Genomic DNA, 23,502 nt, shown 5'->3' with positions numbered 1-23,502 from the left:
CCAGTCATTTTAAACATGGATTACAAACAGTCTTGACTGTAGTAAAATGTTTATTTCAGTGGCTACTGGTTTCAGTCAGTACGTGACCATCATCAGATCCTTATACCATTATGGTAGACAGTGGCAGTGAATGGAGCAGGTGTTATGACTCAATGAACATCAATTGCTCTAAGAATAATAATGCCTGCTCTGTTCGTCACCACTGCCTACCAGCATGGTACGAGGGTCAGAGGATGATCATATACTGACCAAAACCAGTAACCATTGAAATAACTTTTTTTGTTGTGGTTGAGGCTGTTTGTAATCCATTTTAAAGTACTTTTAGCCAGATTACTGTTTCATCATGAGAAATGTTCTGAAAAGTTACTGTTTGATCCATGTTGTAGCTGATATCAGTTCAAGAATCATATGTAACCATTACACAGTGTTTTATATAGAAATGACCACCATTAAACTGGCTGAATGCGCCCAGTACCCAAATGTTGAATATGCTCTATGGCATGACTTAAGGGTTGTTAGTGCCTGCTACGCCATAGTTCCTCTGAACTTTTAAAATCCTTGCATTGGACATTTGTTTGGACTTAACCTCTATTAACACATTCTGTCCTCTTTTTTTTCTTCATTATCATCTTTTTTAGGATTCTGCACTTTAATCAGTGAAAATAGAACCCTTATATGCTCACATCATTGTATGTCTGTCTGCTCAACTGTTAAGGTCACATTTTCTTAAGAAAGGGTAGAAGTATCAAGTTGGAATTTATGTCATATACTAATGTCTATGGTCCCTTGGCGATGTAAAAAAAAAAATTAACCTTCTAAGTCAATGCAATCAAAAGATACAGCCATCTGTAAAGATCCCTTTTTCTTAAGAATGGGCAAAGATATTCAATTGAAATGTATGTCAAATGCTAAGCCCAGTGGACTCTTGGCAATGGAAAAAATTTAAGCTTCTCTGCTGGAAGTATCACTTTGCCACGAAGAAAAATGATCCTAATCCTACTCCTAATGATCCAACTCCCCAAGACACTATCCAAATTGAACCCTGCCTGGAACAGTTCCGTCCTCCGTCACAGCGGGACCCACCTCCTCTTCCTCAAAATCACCCTCTCCAAACCTTCCAGGAATTTCTGACTTCCAGCCTTGCCTCTCAATCCTTCTTAAAAAACCTTAATCCTACTCCCAACATCACCACTGCTGAAGCCCAGGCTATCCGTGATCTGAAGGCTGACCTGTCCATCGTCATCCTTCCGGCGGACAAGGGTTCCACGACCGTGGTACTTGATCGTCGGGAGTATGTGGCTGAGGGACTGCGTCAGCTTTCAGACAACACCACATACAAAGTTTGCCAAGGTAATCCCATTCCTGATGTCCAGGCAGAGCTTCAAGGAATCCTCAGAACCTTAGGCCCCCTACAAAACCTTTCACCTGACTCCATCAACCTCCTGACCCCACCGACACCCCGCACCCCTACCTTCTACCTTCTTCCTAAAATTCACAAACCCAGTCATCCTGGCCGCCCCATTGTAGCTGGTTACCAAGCCCCCACCGAACGTATCTCTGCCTACGTAGATCAACACCTTCAACCCATTACATGCAGTCTCCCATCCTTCATCAAAGACACCAACCACTTCCTCGAACGCCTGGAATCCCTACCCAATCCGTTACCCCCGGAAACCATCCTTGTAACCATTGATGCCACTTCCTTATACACAAATATCCCGCACGTCCAGGGCCTCGCTGCGATGGAGCACTTCCTTTCACGCCGATCAACTGCCACCCTACCTAAAACCTCTTTCCTCATTACCTTAGCCAGCTTCATCCTGACCCACAACTTCTTCACTTTTGAAGGCCAGACATACCAACAATTAAAGGGAACAGCCATGGGTACCAGGATGGCCCCCTCATACGCCAACCTATTCATGGGTCGCTTAGAGGAATCCTTCTTGGTTACCCAGGCCTGCCAACCCAAAGTTTGGTACAGATTTATTGATGACATCTTCATGATCTGGACTCACAGTGAAGAAGAACTCCAGAATTTCCTCTCCAACCTCAACTCCTTTGGTTCCATCAGATTCACCTGGTCCTACTCCAGATCCCATGCCACTTTCCTTGATGTTGACCTCCACCTGTCCAATGGCCAGCTTCACACGTCCGTCCACATCAAACCCACCAACAAGCAACAGTACCTCCATTACGACAGCTGCCATCCATTCCACATCAAACGGTCCCTTCCCTACAGCCTAGGTCTTCGTGGCAAACGAATCTGCTCCAGTCCGGAATCCCTGAAGCATTACACCAACAACCTGACAACAGCTTTCGCATCCCGCAACTACCCTCCCGACCTGGTACAGAAGCAAATAACCAGAGCCACTTCCTCATCCTCTCAAACCCAGAACCTCCCACAGAAGAACCATCAAAGTGCCCCACTTGTGACAGGATACTTTCCGGGACTGGATCAGATTCTGAATGTGGCTCTCCAGCAGGGATACGACTTCCTCAAATCCTGCCCTGAAATGAGATCCATCCTTCATGAAATCCTCCCCACTCCACCAAGAGTGTCTTTCCGCCGTCCACCTAACCTTCGTAACCTCTTAGTTCATCCCTATGAAATCCCCAAACCACCTTCCCTACCTTCTGGCTCCTACCCTTGTAACCGCCCCCGGTGTAAAACCTGTCCCATGCACCCTCCCACCACCACCTACTCCAGTCCTGTAACCCGGAAGGTGTACACGATCAAAGGCAGAGCCACGTGTGAAAGCACCCACGTGATCTACCAACTGACCTGCCTGCACTGTGATGCATTCTATGTGGGAATGACCAGCAACAAACTGTCCATTCGCATGAATGGACACAGGCAGACAGTGTTTGTTGGTAATGAGGATCACCCTGTGGCTAAACATGCCTTGGTGCACGGCCAGCACATCTTGGCACAGTGTTACACCGTCCGGGTTATCTGGATACTTCCCACCAACACCAACCTATCCGAACTCCGGAGATGGGAACTTGCTCTTCAATATATCCTCTCTTCCCGTTACCCACCAGGCCTCAATCTCCGCTAATTTCAAGTTGCCGCCACTCATACCTCACCTGTCATTCAACATCATCTTTGCCTCTTCACTTCCGCCTCGACTGACATCTCTGCCCAAACTTTAAATATGTCTGCTTGTGTCTGTAATGTGTGGATGGATATGTGTGTGTGTGCGAGTGTATACCTGTCCTTTTTTCCCCCTAAGGTAAGTCTTTCCGCTCCCGGGATTGGAATGACTCCTTACCCCCTCCCTTAAAACCCACATCCTTTCGTCTTTCCCTCTCCTTCCCTCTTTCCTGACGAGGCAACAGTTTGTTGTGAAAGCTTGAATTTTGTGTGTATGTTTGTGTTTGTTTGTGTGTCTATCGACGTGCCAGCGCTTTCGTTTGGTAAGTCACATCATCTTTGTTGAAACATTCCACGTAGGAAAAATATATCTAAAAACAAAGATGATGTGACTTACCAAATGAAAGTCCTGGCAGGTCGACAGACACACAAACAAACACAAACATCCCGCATCCCGCAACTACCCTCCCGACCTGGTAGAGAAGCAAATAACCAGAGCCATTTCCTCATCCTCTCAAACCCAGAACCTCCCACAGAAGAACCACAAAAGTGCCCCACTTGTGACAGGATACTTTCCGGGACTGGATCAGATTCTGAATGTGGCCCTCCAGCAGGGATACGACTTCCTCAAATCCTGCCCTGAAATGAGATCCATCCTTCATGAAATCCTCCCCACTCCACCAAGAGTGTCTTTCCGCCGTCCACCCAACCTTCGTAACCTCTTAGTTCATCCCTATGAAATCCCCAAACCACCTTCCCTACCCTCTGGCTCCTACCCTTGTAACCGCCCCCGGTGTAAAACCTGTCCCATGCACCCTCCCACCACCACCTACTCCAGTCCTGTAACCCGGAAGGTGTACACGATCAAAGGCAGAGCCACGTGTGAAAGCACCCACGTGATCTACCAACTGACCTGCCTACACTGTGACACATTATATGTGGGAATGACCAGCAACAAACTGTCCATTCGCATGAATGGACACAGGCAGACAGTGTTTGTTGGTAATGAGGATCACCCTGTGGCTAAACATGCCTTGGTGCACGGCCAGCACATCTTGGCACAGTGTTACACCGTCCGGGTTATCTGGATACTTCCCACTAACACCAACCTATCCGAACTCCGGAGATGGGAACTTGCTCTTCAATATGTGTGTGTGTGCGAGTGTATACCTGTCCTTTTTTCCCCCTAAGGTAAGTCTTTCCGCTCCCGGGATTGGAATGACTCCTTACCCTCTCCCTTAAAACCCACATCCTTTCGTCTTTCCCTCTCCTTCCCTCTTTCCTGATGAGGCAACAGTTTGTTGCGAAAGCTTGAATTTTGTGTGTATATTTGGGTTGTTTGTGTGTCTATCGACCTGCCAGCGCTTTTGTTTGGTAAGTCTCATCATCTTTCTTTTTAGATATAAATTATTTAACAGTTACATTGCAGACCCATACATATTCCCTGATACACTTACACATGGAATAACTTATCTGAAACCTAAAGATCAAGCAGACACAGCAAACCCAGCTAAATATCACCCCATAACATGCCTACCAACAATCTACAAAATATTAACTTCAGTCATTACACAGAAATTAATGGCACATACAACACAGAACAAAATTATAAATGAAGAACAAAAAGGCTGTTGCAAAGGAGCGCGAGGATGTAAAGAGCAACTGATAATAGATGCAGAGGTGACATATCAAGCTAAAACTAAACAAAGGTCTCTACACTACGCATACATTGATTACCAAAAAGCTTTTGATAGTGTACCCCACTCATGGTTACTACAAATATTGGAAATATACAAAGTAGATCCTAAATTGATACAGTTCCTAAACATAGTAATGAAAAACTGGAAAACCACACTTAATATCCAAACAAATTCAGATAATATCACATCACAGCCAATACAGATTAAGCGTGGAATATACCAAGGAGACTCATTAAGTCCTTTCTGGTTCTGTCTTGCTCTGAACCCACTATCCAACATGCTAAATAATTCAAATTATGGATATAATATTACTGGAACATACCCACACAAAATCACACATTTGCTATACATGGATGATCTAAAACTACTGGCAGCAACCAATCAACAACTCAACCAATTATTAAAGATAACAGAAGTATTCAGCAATGATATAAATATGGCTTTTGGAACAGACAAATGTAAGAAAAATAGCATAGTCGAGGGAAAACACACTAAACAAGAAGATTACATACTTGATAACCACAGCGACTGCATAGAAGCGATGGAAAAGACAGATGCCTATAAATACCTAGGATACAGACAAAAAATAGGAATAGATAATACAAATATTAGGGAAGAACTTAAAGAAAAATATAGACAAAGACTAACAAAAATACTGAAAACAGATTTGACAGCAAGAAACAAGACAAAAGCTATAAATACTTAAGCTATACCAATATTGACCTACTCATTTGGAGTAGTGAAATGGAGTAACACAGACCTAGAAGCACTAAATACACTTACACGTTCACAATGCCACAAATATAGAATACATCACATACATTCAGCAACAGAAAGATTCACATTAAGCAGAAAGGAAGGAGGAAGGGGATTCATCGACATAAAAAACCTACATTATGGACAGGTAGACAATTTAAGAAAATTCTTTCTAGAACGCGCAGAAACTAGCAAAATACACAAAGGAATTACTCATATAAATACATCGGCTACACCACTGCAATTTCATAACCACTTCTACAACCCTTTAGATCACATAACATCAACAGATACGAAGAAAGTAAATTGGAAAAAGAAAACACTTCATGGCAAGCACCCGTATCATCTAACACAGCCACACATCGATCAAGACGCATCCAACACATGGCTAAGAAAAGGCAATATATACAGTGAGACAGAAGGATTCATGATTGCAATACGGGATCAAACAATAAACACCAGGTATTACAGCAAACATATTATTAAAGATCCCAATACCACAACAGATAAATGCAGACTTTGTAAACAACAAATAGAAACAGTAGATCACATCACAAGCGGATGTACAATACTAGCAAATACAGAATACCCCAGAAGACATGACAATGTCGCAAAAATAATACATCAACAGCTTGCCTTACAACATAAACTTTTAAAACAACAAGTTCCTACATACAAGTATGCACCACAAAATGTACTGGAGAATGATGAATACAAATTATACTGGAACAGAACCATTATAACAGATAAAACAACGCCACATAACAAACCTGACATCATACTCACCAATAAAAAGAAGAAATTAACACAACTAATCGAAATATCCATACCCAATACAATAAATATACAGATAAAACAGGAGAAAAAATTGAAAAATACATCCATCTGGCTGAGGAAGTCAAGGATGTGTGGCATCAGGATAAAGCTGACATAGTTTCAAAAGCTAGGCTAGTGTCATGTAATTTTGTGCATCTATTGGCAGTACTAAATTTTCACATCTGAAGATACAGCAGCAATTCTGTCTCATCATTTTATAGTTTTCCCAAGTGAATTTTTCACTGTGTACTTGCTCTCATTAACAGATCTCTATGTGACAGATTTTGAAGGATGCATGAAGTAGGCTTATAAAGAAGTAAGCCCCATAAGATTTATTTGATACCTCTTAAACACTGCCCTTTTGGCTATGATTTATCCTAATGTTTTTTCTACATTTGAGTTAGTGATAGAGGATTTAGAAGGACACAACTTCTGTAATGATGAAGCCATTGAGTGACGTGTGTGCTATATTCATCTGTTTTTTTCCTCTTCAATGAAAGGATCTAGAAGCTGCTTGTCTGTTGGAAAAGGTATTTATATTGAAGGAGACTTTGTAGAATAATTACAGACTGCTGTTTTTCTTTGTTTGTCACCAGCAGATTCAATAAGAACAGTCCTGTTTTATGTTCAATGTCAGATTCTTACATGTATTGTTGTAATATTTATGCTTGCCATAATTATATTGTAAAATCAAATTAGACTGCGTGTACTGTTGTTGAAAAGTGGAAACATTTACTAGAGTTTCTTATTATTCACAGTTACGTGACCTCAAGGCTGTTGGTATTAAGTTCTTTCATGTCCTCTACCCCAAAGAAAAGAAAAGCCTGTTAAAAGAATGTGAGTAAAATTTCCTTACTGCATGTTTGTAAAACTCTCGTATATATTTTTTCATTACAATTTGTGAAATTAATTTCAGGGGATCTTTGGGGACCATTACTTCTCTGCACTTTTATGGCTATGTAAGTAATTAGTTTAAATAAAGTACAATGCAGAAAGGGAAATAAGCAACTGCATTTACTAAAATTTTATGAAAAATATTTGATGAAAATGGAAGTAAATATTGAGCCCAACTACATAAAACTAAATATTGAGTGTTCGGAATAGTTTGAAATCACTACTTCAAGGAATAAAAAATCCAGGATGGAATAACAATAATATTTTTGTTACTTCATCAAGAGTTTTTCTTTCCTATTTGCCCTTTGTGTGTCTTGAATATAATATCTGTTCCATTACATTTGAATCTTTGCCTTACTTTCTGTAATGTGTCCATTTAGTGTCATTTTGTTGATTGTAAGTCCACAAGTGAAGGCTACCAGTTCAGTTATTGGTTTTGAATAACTGTCAGCCATATCACAGTTTCCATTTTTGTGAATTGAACATTTTTATCACTTGACATTCAGGTATATGGATCATTTATTTGACTCTGCTGTGTAAGTTTTGCATTGAATTTGCACATTATGAGGAGTAATTATAGTATACATATTGTTTGCTGCAGCTGATGACAAATTGTAGCTTTGAGTCAGTGCATGTGGTAGCACACTGCCTTGGAAATGGTAGGAACCTGAGTTCAAATCTTGGTTACAACACACACAGTCTTAACTTTCACATACAATCGTTGCACATTGTTTGTAATTTGTGTTTATTGTTCGTTCTTCATTCAACATTACTTCTATTTAGGATTCTTCAAGGCTCATCTGAAGTGGCAAATGATTCAAAAGATGGAGGGCCAGAATTTGCAGAGGTTTTTGTGATTGTCTGGATTGGATCAATGATAGTAACAGTGAATTCAAAGCTCCTTGGGGGAAATATGTGAGTACAGTGTGGCTTCATGTAACTCTTTTGCTGAATATTTATTTCATGTCTGTCTATTTAATTGTTGTTTATTTATTTATGTGCTTTACCAAATTTAATATTAAAGAACCAGGAAACATATGATCATTGTGAAGACAGTTATAAAAAATTGCTCTTTTTGTTATTAAATGCTCTGCCTAGATGATATTATAATTCATATCTGAAATTGACTTTTAATCATTAGAATTTTAGCCCAACTAATAAACATAAATGTTCCATAATCTTAGACCATGTTGAAACACTGATAATACAGATTGATTTTGTAGGTTGTAGGTGTTTATTCATAAACCCCCCCCCCCATGAACCATGGACCTTGCCATTGGTGGGGAGGCTTGTGTGCCTCAGCGATACAGTTAGCCATATTGTAGGTGCAACCACAGTGGAGCGGTATCCGTTGGGAGGCCAGACAAACGTGTGGTTCCTGAAGAGGGGCAGCAGCCTCTTCAGTAGTTGCAGGGGCAACAGTCTGGATGATTGACTGATCTGGCCTTGTAACATTAACCAAAACGGTCTAGCTGTGCTAGTACTGCGAATGGCTGAAAGCAAGGGGAAACTACAGCCGTCATTTTTCCCAAGGGCATGCAGCTTTACTGTATGGTTAAATGATGATGGTGTCCTCTTGGGTAAAATATTCCGGAGGTAAAATAGTCCTCCATTCAGATCTCTGGACAGGGACTACTCAGGAGGACGTTGTTATCAGGAGAAAGAAAACTGACGTTCTACAGATCGGAGTGTGGTATGTCAGATCCCGTAATTGGGCAGGTAGGTTAGAAAATTTAAAAAGGGAAATAGATGGGTTAAAGCTAGATATAGTGGGAATTAGTGAAGTTCGGTGGCAGGAGGAACAAGACTTTTGGTCAGATGAATAGAGGGTTATAAATACAAAATCAGATTGGGGTAATGCAGGATTAGGTTTAATAATGAATAAAAAAATTAGGAGTGCGGGTAAGCTACTACAAACAGCATAGTGAATGCATTATTGTAGCAAAGATAGACACGAAGCTCAAACCCACCACAGTAGTACAAGTTTATTTGCCGACTAACTCTGCAGATGACAAAGAGATTGATGAAATGCATGATGAGATAAAAGAAATCATTCAGATAGTGAAGGGAGACAAAAATTTAATAGTCATGGTAGACTGGAATTCGATAGTAGGAAAAGGAAGAGATGGAAAAGTAGTATGTGAACATGGAATGGGGGTAAGGAATGAAAGAGGAAGCCGCGTGGTAGAATTTTGCAAAGAGCGTAACTTAATTGTAGCTAACATTGGTTCAAGAATCATGAAAGAAGGTTGTATACATGGAAGAGGCCTGGAGACACTGGAAGGTTTCAGATAGATTATATAATAATAAGACAGAGATTTAGAACCAAGTTTTAAATTGTAAGACATTTCCAGGGGCAGATATGGCCTCTGAACTGTAGATTAAAACCAAAGAAACTGCAAAAAGATGGGAATTTAAAGAGATGGGATCTGGATAAACTGACAGAACAAGAGGTTGTAGAGAGTTTCAGAGAGAGCATTAGGGAACGACTGACAAGAATGGGGGAAAGAAATACAGTAGATGAAGAATGGGTAGCTCCGAGATGAAATAGTGAAGGCAGCAGAGGATCGAGTAGGTAAAAAGACAAGGGCTAGTAGAAATCCTTGGGTAACAGAAGAAATATTGAATTTAATTGATGAAAACAGAAAATATAAAAGTGCAGTAAATGAAGCAGGCAAAAAGGAATACAAATGTCTCAAAAATGAGATCGGCAGGAAGTGCAAAATGGCTAAGCAGGTATGGCTAGAAGATAAATGTAAGGATGTAGAGGCATTTATCACTAGGGGTAAGATAGATACTGCCTATAGGAAAATTAAAGAGACCTTTGGTGAAAAGAGAACCACTTGCATGAATATCAAGAGCTCAGATGGAAACCCAGTTCTAAGCAAAGAAGGGAAAGCAGAAAGGTGGAAGGAGTATATAGAGGGTCTATACTAGTAAGCTTTCAGCCAAAAAGCCCTTCATCCAAATTAGACAACATACACATATACACTCATGTGAACGCAGCTCCCATGCACGTGACCACAGTCTCTGGCTACCAAGACCTCTAATTCGGATGAAGGCCTTTTTGACGCGAAAGTCTTTCTCTTGTGCGTATCTGCGACTCAGCATCTCTGCTATACGGTGAGTAGCAATCTATCTTTTTCATAATATTGTCATTACTCCATCTTGGATTTTCCATTGTTTCATTCATTTATTCACTCATTTATACATTCTTCCTTCATGTTCCACTCCCAGATCTTGCCATGAAGGTGATCCTTAAGAGATGTGGACTGAGTCTATACATTAACAAAAGACACAATAATATTCACAATAAACTATCACTATAAGTTTAATATTATTCATGATTGTGCTTGCATAATTTAACCAAGGAAATCAGAAAGAAATCTCTTGCTTTGGCAAAAGCTGCAGCTTCATTAGTTGTATTTAATCAGGGAGGTGTATTATGGCTTTCCACACGAAACTCAATCAGCCAGGGCTTTGTGCAATGATGTCACTGGGGAGAGAGGGCAGCAGGCAGCACAAAGTCGCTACCTACAGTCTGCAAGTAATGCTTGTTTAGTATGTGGGTATGGCCATTGTTTGTGTTATAATTATTACTTTTTCGCTATACCTACTTGGGATGTTATGAGTTACTGTTCAGTGCATTATGGTATCTTGGCGTAAATGAGAGCCTAAAATAAATGTTCGTTATGCAAGGATATGCTCACACTGTTTCTTCCATGAGGATTATATGCGAGATTTGAAAAATGAGCCATTAGGTCTGCCTCAAAGTAAGACATAGAAACCGCACATTGCCCCTTCACAGAATATATCCAATTGAGAGGTAAAATTCTGAATGCTGTAACAGATTCTAGCAATGTTGTTATAACGTGTCATTTGTGGATATTAAATCCTATGTTTTTTACTAGTTAGTAATTGTATATCACTGAGAATCTGTAAGCGCATACTTACAATTTTTTTTACCTCTTGGTCATTACTTGGATACAATACCTGTGTAAAAAAGTGTCTTAATGGCTTTATATTCATTATCTCTAGTAATTTAGAAACCTTGACTTGGTAGGTAGCACTGAATGTATTTCACATTAAGCTATATTAACAAAAATAAGTAAAATGTGGACCCCAGGAAGCAACTAGTAGAAATAAAGTTAAGGCTAATGGCCATGCCATGTCATGTCTTGCAGAAGTTCATGAAATGAAACTTTAGACTGTTAATTATGATGTGCAAGTTATTTTGTCAAGTCCTTTCATGTCAGAGCAGATTAGATGCTTACTGAGAAAGGAGAAGCATATTACGTGGAACACAGTTTTCCGCAATTTTTAAATCTTCAGCTGGAATAGAAATAGTTGACAGACTTTAGCCCTCAGCAACTATTGCTCATTCATGTTTATGCAGTAGGTCCTAGCTTATACTTTGAATACTGTGGGATTGTTGGTGATCGCAAAATCTGTACAAATAGCTGTCTGGACAAACTTTAATTACTCTAGCAGTCAATAAGTAAGAACTGTCCATGTTTCTTTGATCACCAACAAAACCAGTGGATGAGTTTACAGATATAAAAAATTCTTTCTAAAATATCAAGGGACTCACTCTTATTTCTACAATTGTAATGAAACAACCTTCAAAAACTTCTTAAAATATCCTGCATTTAAAAAAAAGACAAAATAGCTCTTCTGGTGATCCAGTAGAACTTTTAAATTCTTTGTCAAAGTCATGACATCTGGTGAAATGAGTCCTTCATCTACTAACTGGTTCCTTAGCAATTCCAACAATGGCTACATCCAAGAATACTCATACTGTCCTGACACAGTCTGCAGGTATTAGTTTCTCCAAGTTTGGAAGATGCTGTTTCCACAACTGTTGTTCAGTTAATCAAAAGCCTCTCCAGTTGTTTAATTAGAACTTTATTAAGTCCACATAACTGGTTTCAGCCTTTATGTTGGGCTGTTATCAAGCATATCTGACACTACCAATGTTAATAGATAATATGGTGGGGATGTATAATTTTTTAAATAGATGAGAGACAATGCTTATATATGTACAGCACACATGTGGAAAGAAAGAATATACAACTTACGTTATGCTGTAGACAAGAAATTACAGATTATAAAAACAGTTGTGCACTATTGTGTAAGGTAAGATCAGTGTTTTTTTTATTAATTTGCTGACTATCTGATGTGAAACCTTCTTCTTCTTCTTCTTCTTCTTCTTCTTCTTCTTCTTCCTGGCCTTGTCTCATGTCCTCACAGGGTCTGCATTTTATTTTGGATTGGCACTGTTTGTGGTAGTGGGTGGCCAGATGCCCTTCTTGACACCACCACTTCCTAAGGGAAAAAATTAGTGTATTCCATATGTCTGTGTCTAGTGCAATTTCAAGTACAGGTGAGACAACGTTTTCTAAATGTTTGCAAATTATGTATGTAGTAACCAAGTAATACACAAAACCAATCCAAGTCACACAAATATCACTTTATTCATACCTCTGAACTATAGTGAAAATAGCCTCTCAGGAATCCACAAGTCACAGCACACTGATATGACCGATACAAACTAGAATAATGTAGAGAGAGACAGTCTGCACTGCTCCGCATGTATATATATATGTGAGTCTCCGGTAGACTGCGCCGCACTGCGTGCCTCACCTCCCACAGGTGGCCTCCAGTGGCTGGCCCACATTGGTACAGTTGGTGGCCAATTGAAAAAAACATATGCATGGCACTACTCTCAGTACACTCACAGTCATACGCATTAATAGCAGAATACAGCTATGTAACTGAGATAGTGTTATAACGTCAAGTTTAACAAATGTATTTCAGAACGACACAACACATATAAGTCACAGAGTAAGTTGACAAGCAAGACATGTGAACACATTAGCATTCGAATGAGCACTGAGTCCCAGTCTAGCGGCTGCTGCTCGGCTGGCCGCTTAGGTGGCGCAGCTGCTGCATGGCTGGCAGACAGCGCCGCACGTAGAGGACGCACGTAATTGCACGGCAGCACTTTGAATGATTGGCGAGTCACAACAGCTTCATTGTATTTAGTTCAGGATGGTCCAAGAGTTACTGGCCTCATAGCTGGAGGTCGCTGAATGATAAAGGTGGTAGTAATGGCAACATGATTTATTCAGCAGAATTCATACTGTCGGTCTGGACAGAGTCCTAGTGGCATGCGAGGATCCCGGGCACAGATGCTTGCCGAGCTAAGCATTTGGCCGTAGGAGGTGGTCATCAGGCTGGGAAAGGCTGCTGTAGCAAAGGAGCAGTGTCTGCACCTCTGTTAGTCTAGAGCTGCATCAGGCCTGCAATCAGTAGGTGCAGAGCGGCAGAAACCTTGGGTGTGGACTGACGATGCCATTAGGCATAGATGTAGAGACCAGCCATCAGCTTGTAGCAGGTCAAGTACAACGGGCAACCAAGCATGGACAACAAACTGAGGACCCCTGGAAGGCAACCTTGAGTCAGTTGACATCAACCAGCAGTAGTCTCCAGTTAAAATGTTCCAGTTCAGGTCTTGGCAGTGTCAGGGCTAGGCGCAGTCCTTAGACATGGGGATAACAAGGCAGCATTTAGTTGTACTTTAGAGTGTATGGCCCATATTAGGTCTACAGCAGGTGTGGGTTACTTCTTGGTCTTGGTAGCATTCAACAACAGATGCTGTTGGGTCTGGGTGGCCTGCATTTATACTGGCCCACCTTAGATTTATTGTGAAAAGGTATTTCTTTCACTCATGTCCAAGTCCAGCAACAGTTGACAGGGCCCAGAATGTGGTAATGTGCACTTGGCAGAGTGGAGGCTTTCACCTTGCCAGCTCAGGCATTTTTATGTCACAGGCAGCAGAATGTGGTGAGCTGCCTGCTAGCATTATCTGGCTGCAGGCCGTTGACATTAACTTGGAAAGGTACTGGTGTAACAGTTGCATAGTAATTGAAGGTAATTGTTAGCCAAGTCTGCCCCTCCCTCTCCCCCATCCTTAATATTTTGTTCTTCCAGATGAGGAATAGGATAAATGTCTATTTGTGATTAGGCCTTCATGGTTGATCTGAAATTGGCATAGGTTTGAACTGTTACTAATGGAGTTGACTGTTCATTGGATTGTTACTGATTCTGTAACACTTTCATTTTGCAGCCTGTGTAATTCCAATTTGACAGTCGTTCAGCATGCAAACAGGATATGTTGGTGTAGGTAGAAATATGGAACTGAGTTCTGTAGAAAATATTATGTGAGCTTCAAAGTTATTTGGACAGGTTGATCCAAGGCAAAATATTGGTGGGAATTTATGGTCTATAAATTATCAGTTTCCTGACAGCAGCAAATGCACCTAGAATAAAAGTATTCTCAGCTGAAGAGCTGCTTGGAACAGAAAATGGGTTTGTACTGACTACTTGTTGAAAGATTCTACCTCAACTTGACCTTTTATGGGGATTTGTTGGTTGTATGTGTGACTGATCAGCTATGTTGATGGCAACAACAGAAAATTTGAAAGTTAGATAAATTGATAAGAAGTTTCAGAAAGCAAAGTCTCAATTACTGCTTGAAATTAAACTTCCTATTGTTAGGTTTTGTGGAGGGGGACTACATGCTAATTGCAACTCATTGAGCTAAAAGACGGAGGACACAGACAGTTGTGTGGTTGGTTTTTCAAGTTTTAACAAACCTTAATGACATATTTCCATTTTAAGTTGGTCAAGTTCCCAGAGATGTGGCTAATCAGCCTGAGTGAGTTTTCTGAAACATACAAGTTCACAGAGACATGGCTAATCAGCCCGAGTGAGTTTTCTGAAACACATCAAACATGATGATAGCATGCATGTACGCTGAAGAGCCAAAGAAGCTGGTACACCTGCCTAATATCGTGTAGGGGCCCCGCGAGCATGCAGAAGTGCTGCAGCATGACACAGTGTGGACTTGACTGATGTCTGAAGTAGTGCTGGAGGGAATTGATACCATGAATCCTGCAGGGCTGTCCATAAATCCATAAGAGGATGAGAGGGTGGAGATTTCTTCTGAACAGCATGTTGCAAAGCATCCCAGATATGCTCAATAATGTTCAAGTCTGGGGAGTTTGGTGGCCAGTGAAAGTGTTTAAACTCAGAAGAGTGTTCCTGGAACCACACTGTAGCAATTTTGGACATTGGGGTGTTGCATTGTCCTGTTGGAATTGCCCAAGTCCGTTGGAATGCACAATGGACATGATTGGTTGCTGGTGATCAGACAAGATGCTTATGTACATGTCACCTGTCAGTCGTATCTAGGTGTACCAAGGGTCCCATATCACTCCAACTGCACATGCCCTACACCAGGGGCAGGCAAACGTTGCACGCGGCTCATGAGCGCACAGCGCTGCACGTGTGCTGCTCACGTGCAATCGTCGACTGGGGCAGCGGCGACAGCAGGCAGGTTGCGGCAGTGTAGTGCCAGGCTAAGCTGCGGACGTTGATGCGTAGCGATCACTACGTAGTGAACGTTGTATTTCAAGAACCGGAAAATGCAGAGTGAAACAAGGAAACGGAGAAGTGGAAATTTGCTATATTTTAAAAAGTAATGGGAGAATCATTTTTTCTCTGTGCAAAAACGTGAAAATTCGAAATGTTTAATATGTGGCAGTATTCTCGCTGGTCAGCGGAAGTTTAGTATTGAAGGCCATTATAACAAATTTCACAAGGCCGAGTACAATTTATTGTCGGATTCTGAGCAGATGGGGAAATTGACTGAGCTTAAGAAGAGCGATCTGACGATAGTAAATGAATCTGTCATAGTTGCTGTGGTCGCGAGAGATCTGCGACTTCAATTCGTCATGTCTCTCATCTAACTGATTTAACATTTTATGGAGCACTGTTTTCAATTTTTCAGGACGACAACAATAATAGCCCAGCGGTATGTGCAAGTTATAAGATTGCGCTTAATATAGCGAGAGCAGGAAAACCATTTGCTGAATTAGGAAGTGTCGGTTAACAGCAAACATCAGTGATGAAAATTTAAGTAACTGTTTGTGTTTGTCTGTATGTAGAAATTTTGTTCCACTCCACCTATGATAATTAAGTAAATCGTATCATAGGTAATAGGTACTCTTTCAAAACATGACATCTTTCAAGCACTCCTACTAACCTTATTTTGTTCCACTCCACCTCAGATAATTAAATGAAACGTATCGTAGGTAATAGGTACTCTTTCAAACCAGGATATCTTTCAAGCACTCCTAATCTTATTCCTTCATGCAATAAAGCAAGCTAGGAAACAAAACGCATTGCAGAGGAAGGAGCGGACAGAAGGTATGGTGGGGAGGGGAGATAAGCGGGTGGCCAACTTGCCCCTGTGTGCATGCAGAACACCTGCACGTGTGCACCGCACACGTGCAGGATTCCTGCCCGCCCCTGCCCTACACCATTACTGAGCCTCCACCAGCTTGAACAGTCCAGTGCTGACATGCTGGGTCCCTGGATTCATGAGGTTGTCTCCATGCCCGTACATGTCCATCCACTCGATACAATTTGGAATGAGACTCGTCTGACCAGGCAACATGTTTCCAGTCATCAACAGACCAATTTCGGTGTTGACGGGCCCAGATGAGGCTAAAGCTTTGTGTCGCACAGTCATCAGGAGTACATGAGTGGGCCTTGGCTCCAAAAGCCCTTATTGATGATGTTTTGTTGAATGGTTCAAACGCTGATACATGCTGATGGACCTGTACTGAAATCTGCAGCAATTTGTGGCAGGGTTGCACTTCTGTCACGCTGAACAATTCTCTTCAGTTGTTGTTGGTCCCATTCTTGCAGGATCTTTTTCTGGGTGCAGCGATGTCGGAGATTTGAAGTTTGACTGGATTCCTGATACTCACAGTACATTCGTGAAATGGTTGTATGGGAAAATCCTCACTTCATCGCTACCTCGGAGATACTGTGTCCCATCGCTCGTGCGCTGACTATAGCACCATGTTCAAACTCACTTAAATCTTGATAACTTACCATTGTAGCAGCAGTAACCAATCTAACAACTACGCCAGACACTTTTTGTCTTATATAGGCGTTTCTGACTGCAGTGCCGCATTCTACTTGTTTACATATCTCTGTATTTGTATCCACATGCCTATACCAGTTTCTTTGGCACTACAGTTGATTAGAGTTGTTGGCAGGAAGTGATTCTACTGCAGATTTGGACGAAAATCAAACAATGGAAAATTGAGGCTGGAGTGTAACAATATTATGATAAGGAAAGCTGCTACTCACCATATAGCAGAGATGCTGAGTCACAGATAGGCACAACAAAAAGACTCTCACAATTATAGCTTTTGGCCATTAAAGCCTTCATGAACAATAGACAGACATAGGTGCACACGCATGAGCACTCTCTCTCTCTCTCTCTCTCTCTCTCTCTCTCTCACACACACACACACACACACACACACACACACACAACTGCAGTCTCAGGCAACTGAAACCACCATTTTCAGTTGCCTGAGACTACATTTGTGTGTGTGAGTTGTGATTTTTGTGTGTGTTTGTGTGTGTGTGTGTATTTATTGTTGACAAAGGCCTTAATGGCCAAAGGCATTAATTGTGAGAGTCTTTCTGTTGTGCCTATCTGCGACTCAGCATCTCCACTACATGGTGAGTAGCAGTTTTGGATAACATTGACAAACAACACAGTGATGGGCATCAAAAGCTGTAGCATTTAGGCATGTCTTATGCTAGGGGATATTTGGTTTGATTATTAAACGTGGGATGTTCCTTGAATTCGGCTGGTTGTCTGAATTGTTTTGAATGCATAGTGGAAATCATCTCATTTAGATTTAGGTCATCAGGTTTTAATACCTTATTGTGAATTTCATGATTGGAAGCTAAGAAGTAACAATGTGTTATCAGTAAGTTATATATAGGAAAGTTTAAATTCTTTTTGCGCACGGAAATTTTACTTCCTTCTAAGTCCATGTAAATTTGTGATCCACAACAATGAGACTGGACTGCTTACTTATGGTATTAATGAAGTTCTAACAGCTATGGCTTGTTGCTTATGCAAATAAAAATAGTTGTTGTAGTTGTTGTGGTCTTCAGTCCTGAGACTGATTTGACGCAGCTCTCCATGCTACTCTATCCTGTGCAAGATTCTTCATCTCCCAGTACTTACTGCAACCTACATCCTTCCGAATCTGCTTAGTGTATTCATCTCTTGGTCTCCCTCTACGATTTTTACCCTCCACGCTGCCCTCCAATACTAAATTGGTGATCCCTTGATGCCTCAGAACATGTCCTACCAACCGATCCCTTCTTCCAGTCAAGTTGTGCCACAAACTTCTCTTCTCCCCAATCCTATTCAATACCTCCTCATTAGTTATATGATCTACCCATCTAATCTTCAGGGTTCTTCTGTGGCACCACATTTCGAAAGCTTCTATTCTCTTCTTGTCCAAACTACTTATCGTCCATGTTTCACTTCCATACATGGCTACACTCCATACAAATACTTTCAGAAACGACATCCTGACAGTTAAATCTGTACTCGATGTTAACAAATTTCTCTTCTTCAGAAATGCTTTCCTCGCCATTGCCAGTCTACATTTTATATCCTCTCTACTTCGACCATCATCAGTTATTTTGCTCCCCTAATAGCAAAACTCCTTTACTACCTTAAGTGTCTCATTTCCTAATGTAATTCCCTCAGCATCACCCGAGTTGACTCGACTACATTCCATTATCCTCATTTTGCTTTTGTTGATGTTCATCTTATATCCTCCCTTCAAGACACTGTCCATTCCGTTCAACTGCTCTTCCAAGTCCTTTGCTGTCTCTGACAGAATTACAATGTCATCAGCGAACCTCAATGTTTTTATTTCTTCTCCACGGATTTTAATACCTACTCTGAATTTTTCTTTTGTTTCCTTTACTGCTTGCTCAATATACAGATTGAATAAAATTGGGGAGAGGCTACAACCCTGTCTCAATCCCTTCCCAACCACTGCTTCCCTTTCATGTCCCTCGACTCTTATAACTGCCATCTGGTTTCTGTACCAATTGTAAATAGCCTTTCGCTCCCTGTATTTTGCCCCTGCCACCTTCAGAATTTGAAAGAGGGTATACCAGTCAATGTTGTCAAAAGCTTTCTCTAAGTCTACAAATGCTAGAAATGTAGGTTTGCCTTTTCTTAATCTAGCTTCTAAGGTAAGCCGTAGGGTCAGTATTGCCTCACGTGTTCCAATATTTCTATGGAATCCAAACTGACCTTCCACAAGGTCAGCTTCTACCAGTTGTTCCATTCGTCTGTAGAGAAATCGCATTAGTATTTTGCAGCTGTGAATTATTAAACTGATAGTTCGGGAATTTTCGCATCTGTCAACACCTGCTTTCTTTGGTATTGGAATTATTATATTCTTCTTGAAGTCTGAGGGTATTTCGCCTGTCTCATACATTTTGCTCACCAGATGGTAGAGTTTTGTCAGGACTGGCTCTCCCAAGGCTGTCAGTAGTTCTAATGGAATGTTGTCTACTCCCGGGGCCTTGTTTCGACTTAGGTGTTTCAGTGCTCTGTGAAACTCTTCACACAGTATCGTATCTCCCATTTCATCTTCATGTACATCCTCTTCCATTTCCATAATATTGTCCTCAAATACATCACCCTTGTATAGACCCTCCATATACTCCTTCCTTCTTTCTCCTTTCCCTTGTTTGCTTAGAACTGGGTTTCCATCTGAGCTCTTGATATTCATACAAGTGGTTCTCTTTTATCCAAAGGTCTCTTTAATTTTCCTGTAGGAAGTATCTATCTTACCCGTAGTAAGGTAAGCCTCTACATCCTTACATTTGTCCTCTAGCCATCCCTGCTTAGCCATTTTGCACTTCCTGTCTATCTCATTTTTGAGACATTTGTATTCCTTTTTGCCTGCTTCATTTACTGCCTTTTTATATTTTCTCCTTTCATCAATTACATTCAATATTTCTTCTGTTACCCAAGGATTTCTACTAGCCCTCGTCTTTTTACCTACTTGAGCCGCTGCTGCCTTTACTACTTCATCCCTCAAAGCTACCCATTCTTCTTCTACTGTATTTCTTTCCCCCATTGTTGTCAATTGTTCCCTTATACTCTCCCTGAAACTCTGTACAACCTCTGGTTTAGTCAGTTTATTCTGGTCCCATCTCCTAAAATTCCACCCTTTTTGCAGTTTCTTCAGTTTTAATCTACAGTTCATAACCAATAGATTGTGGTCAGAGTCCACATCTGCCCCTGGAAATGTATTACAATTTAAAACCTGGTGCCTAAATCTCTGTCTTACAATTATATAATCTATCTGAAACCCGTCAGTATCTCCAGGCTTCTTCCATGTATACAACCTTCTTTTATGATTCTTGAACCAAGTGTTAGCTATGATTAAGTTATGCTCTGTGCAAAATTCAACCAGACGGCTTCCTCTTTCATTTCTTACCCCCAATCGTTATTCACCTACTATGTTTCCTTCTCTCCCTTTTCCTACTATCGAATTCCAGTCACCCATGACTATTAAATTTTTTTCTCCCTTCACTATCTAAATAATTTTTTTTATTTCATCATACATTTCTTCAATTTCTTCGCCATCTGCAGAGCTAGTTGGCATCTAAACTAGTACTACTGTAGTAGGTGTGGGCTTCATGTCTATATTGACCACAATAATGTGTTCACTATGCTGTTTGTAGTAGCTTACCCGCACTCCTATTTTCTTATTCATTATTAAACCTACTCCTGCATTACCCCTATTTGACTTTGTATTTATAACCCTGTATTCACCTGACCAAAAGTCTTGTTCCTCCTGCCACCGAACTTCGCTAATTCCCACTATATCTAACTTTAACCTATCCATTTCCCTTTTTAAATTTTCTAACCTACCTGCCCGTTTAAGGGATCTGACATTCCACGTTCCAATCCGTAGAACGCTAGTTTTCTTTCTCCTGATAATGACGTCCTCTTGATTAGTCCGCGCCCGGAGAGCCGAATGGGGGAATATTTTACCCAAGAGGACGCCATCATCCTTTAACCATACAGTAAAGCTGCATGTCTTCGGGAAAAGTTACGGCTATAGTTTCCCCTTGCTTTCAGCCATTCGCAGTACCAGCACAGCAAGGCTGTTTGTTTTAGTTTTACAAGGCCAGATCAGTGAATCATCCAGACTGTTGCCCCTGCAACTGCTGAAAAGGCTGCTGCCCCTCTTCAGGAACCACACATTTGTCTGACCTCTCAACAGATACCCCTCCGTTGTGGTTGCACCTACGGTACGGCTGTCTGTATCGCTGAGGCACGCTTGCCTCCCCACCAACAGCAAGGCCTGTGTGTCATGGGGGGGGGGGGGGATAAAAATAGTAATTCAACCAAATTAGGCACACCAACATAAAACTTGACAAGTATCAACACTGTGTTATTAATAACTTGTTATCGCCGATAAGAGCAGAGGTGGGGGCAGAAACATGTATTTTCAGTCTGTGCCATATAGGCTGCCCAGCGTGGCAGGTGTGTCATGAGTAGTATCGGCCTGCCTTATACAGGGTGTTACAAAAAGGTACGGCCAAACTTTCAGGAAACATTCCTCACACACAAAGAAAGAAAATATATTATGTGGACATGTGTCCGGAAACGCTTACTTTCCATGTTAGAGCTCATTTTGTTACTTCTCTTCAAATCACATTAATCATGGAATGGAAACACACAGCAACAGAACGTACCAGCGTGGGTTCAAACACTTTGTTACAGGAAAAGTTCAAAATGTCCTCCGTTAGCGAGGATACATGCATCCACCCTCCGTCACATGGAATCCCTGATGCAGTCCTGGAGAATGGCGTATTGTATCACAGCCGTCCACAATACAAGCACGAAGAGTCTGTACATTTGGTATCGGGGTTGCGTAGACAAGAGCTTTCAAATGCCCGCATAAATGAAAGTCAAGAGGGTTGAGGTCAGGAGAGCGTGGAGGCCATGGAATTGGTCCGCCTCTACCAATCCATCGGTCACCGAATCTGTTGTTGAGAAGCGTACGAACACTTCGACTGAAATGTACAGGAGCTCCATCGCGCATGAACCACATGTTGTGTCATACTTGTAAAGGCACATGTTCTAGCAGCACAGGTAGAGTATCCCGTATGAAATCACGATAACGTGCTCCATTGAGCGTAGGTGGACGAAACTAAAATGAGCTCTAACATGGAAATTAAGCGTTTCTGGACACATGTCCACATAACATCTTTTCTTTATTTGTTTGTGAGGAATGTTTCCTGAAAGTTTGGCCGTACCTTTTTGCAACACCCTGTAGACATGCTTTACAGAGTAGCTTACGTGTCTGGGTCGATAAATAGTTTTTCAGTCCCCAACAGGTAGGCTGCCCTGCACAGCAAGCGTGTTGTGGGAACAGTATCAGTCTTCTTTATCTTCCTGTTTAGCAAGCACTACACGCGCAGATGGGCATGGCTCTGGAAAGGTTGATGAGGTGGGCAGAAGGAGGGGTGCAAGAAGGATGAGTAGGGGTAGAGGGTCAGGAGGTGGTGGAAAGAGAGATGGAAGCAGGAGGAAATGGACAGGGAGAGAGGGGAAAGGAGGAGATGTACAGAGAGATAGGTGGGAAGAAGAGATTGTCAGAGAGGGGGGAGGAGGTGGAGATAGTCTGAGAGGGGAGGATAAGCCAATGGAGGGAGGGAGGGAAGGAGGGGGAGAGAGAGAGAGAGAGAGAGAGAGAGAGAGAGAGAGAGAGCAGAAATTTTGCAAGGTTGTGTTTATTTTGCCACAAAACAATATAAACAGGTGATAGTAAAGTAGAAACAATGTAAAAAACAGACAACATAAACTGCTGCAATTTGCATAACGATAGGCAAAAATGTTCTTAGTTTTTTCCAACTTAACATATTTGCAAACACATTCCAACAATGGGTTAATGTGTTCAGTATGTGATGTGACCACTTCTGGCAGCAATACAGACCTGAAAACAACGGGCCGTGCTGTGGATTACATAATCAGTCTCATGTTGAGGCAATAACGCCCATTCTTCCTGGAGAGCTGCTCATAAGCCTTGGAGAGTGGTTGGTGGGTGTTGAAATGAAGCAACCCATCTTCCTAGTGCACCCCAGATATGCTCTATGGGATTCAAATTGGGAGAGCATGCAGGCCATGCCATGCGTGCAATATCTTCTGTCTCCAATAAAACATAAACCGTTCTTGCTCTATGAGATTGATCATTATCATCCATCAATACAAAGTCTGGGTTCACACCACTTTGCAACAAACACACCTGAGGT

At 41.4% G+C, this 23,502-nt stretch overlaps 1 protein-coding gene across 2 annotated transcripts in view; it reads left to right on the top strand.

Annotated features, from left to right (window-relative positions):
• LOC126194845 (protein YIPF6) overlaps positions 1–23,502 on the top strand; it is an 83,329-nt gene that overhangs the window by 26,420 nt on the left and 33,407 nt on the right. For both annotated transcript variants that reach the window (XR_007538511.1, XM_049933185.1), the window contains exons 3-5: positions 7,125–7,203; positions 7,283–7,325; positions 8,044–8,175. Coding sequence is in view for 1 of the 2 variants with exons in the window: in XM_049933185.1 (XP_049789142.1) it covers positions 7,125–7,203; positions 7,283–7,325; positions 8,044–8,175 (254 nt within the window). In the remaining variant the exon portion in view is untranslated. The remainder of the gene's footprint in view (positions 1–7,124; positions 7,204–7,282; positions 7,326–8,043; positions 8,176–23,502) is intronic.

The sequence above is a fragment of the Schistocerca nitens genome, chromosome 7 (assembly GCF_023898315.1).
Source record: "Schistocerca nitens isolate TAMUIC-IGC-003100 chromosome 7, iqSchNite1.1, whole genome shotgun sequence".
NCBI classification, from domain to species: Eukaryota; Metazoa; Arthropoda; class Insecta; order Orthoptera; family Acrididae; genus Schistocerca; species Schistocerca nitens.
Note: the sequence above shows the minus strand (reverse complement) of the source record. Positions and strands in the feature narration are given on the sequence as shown.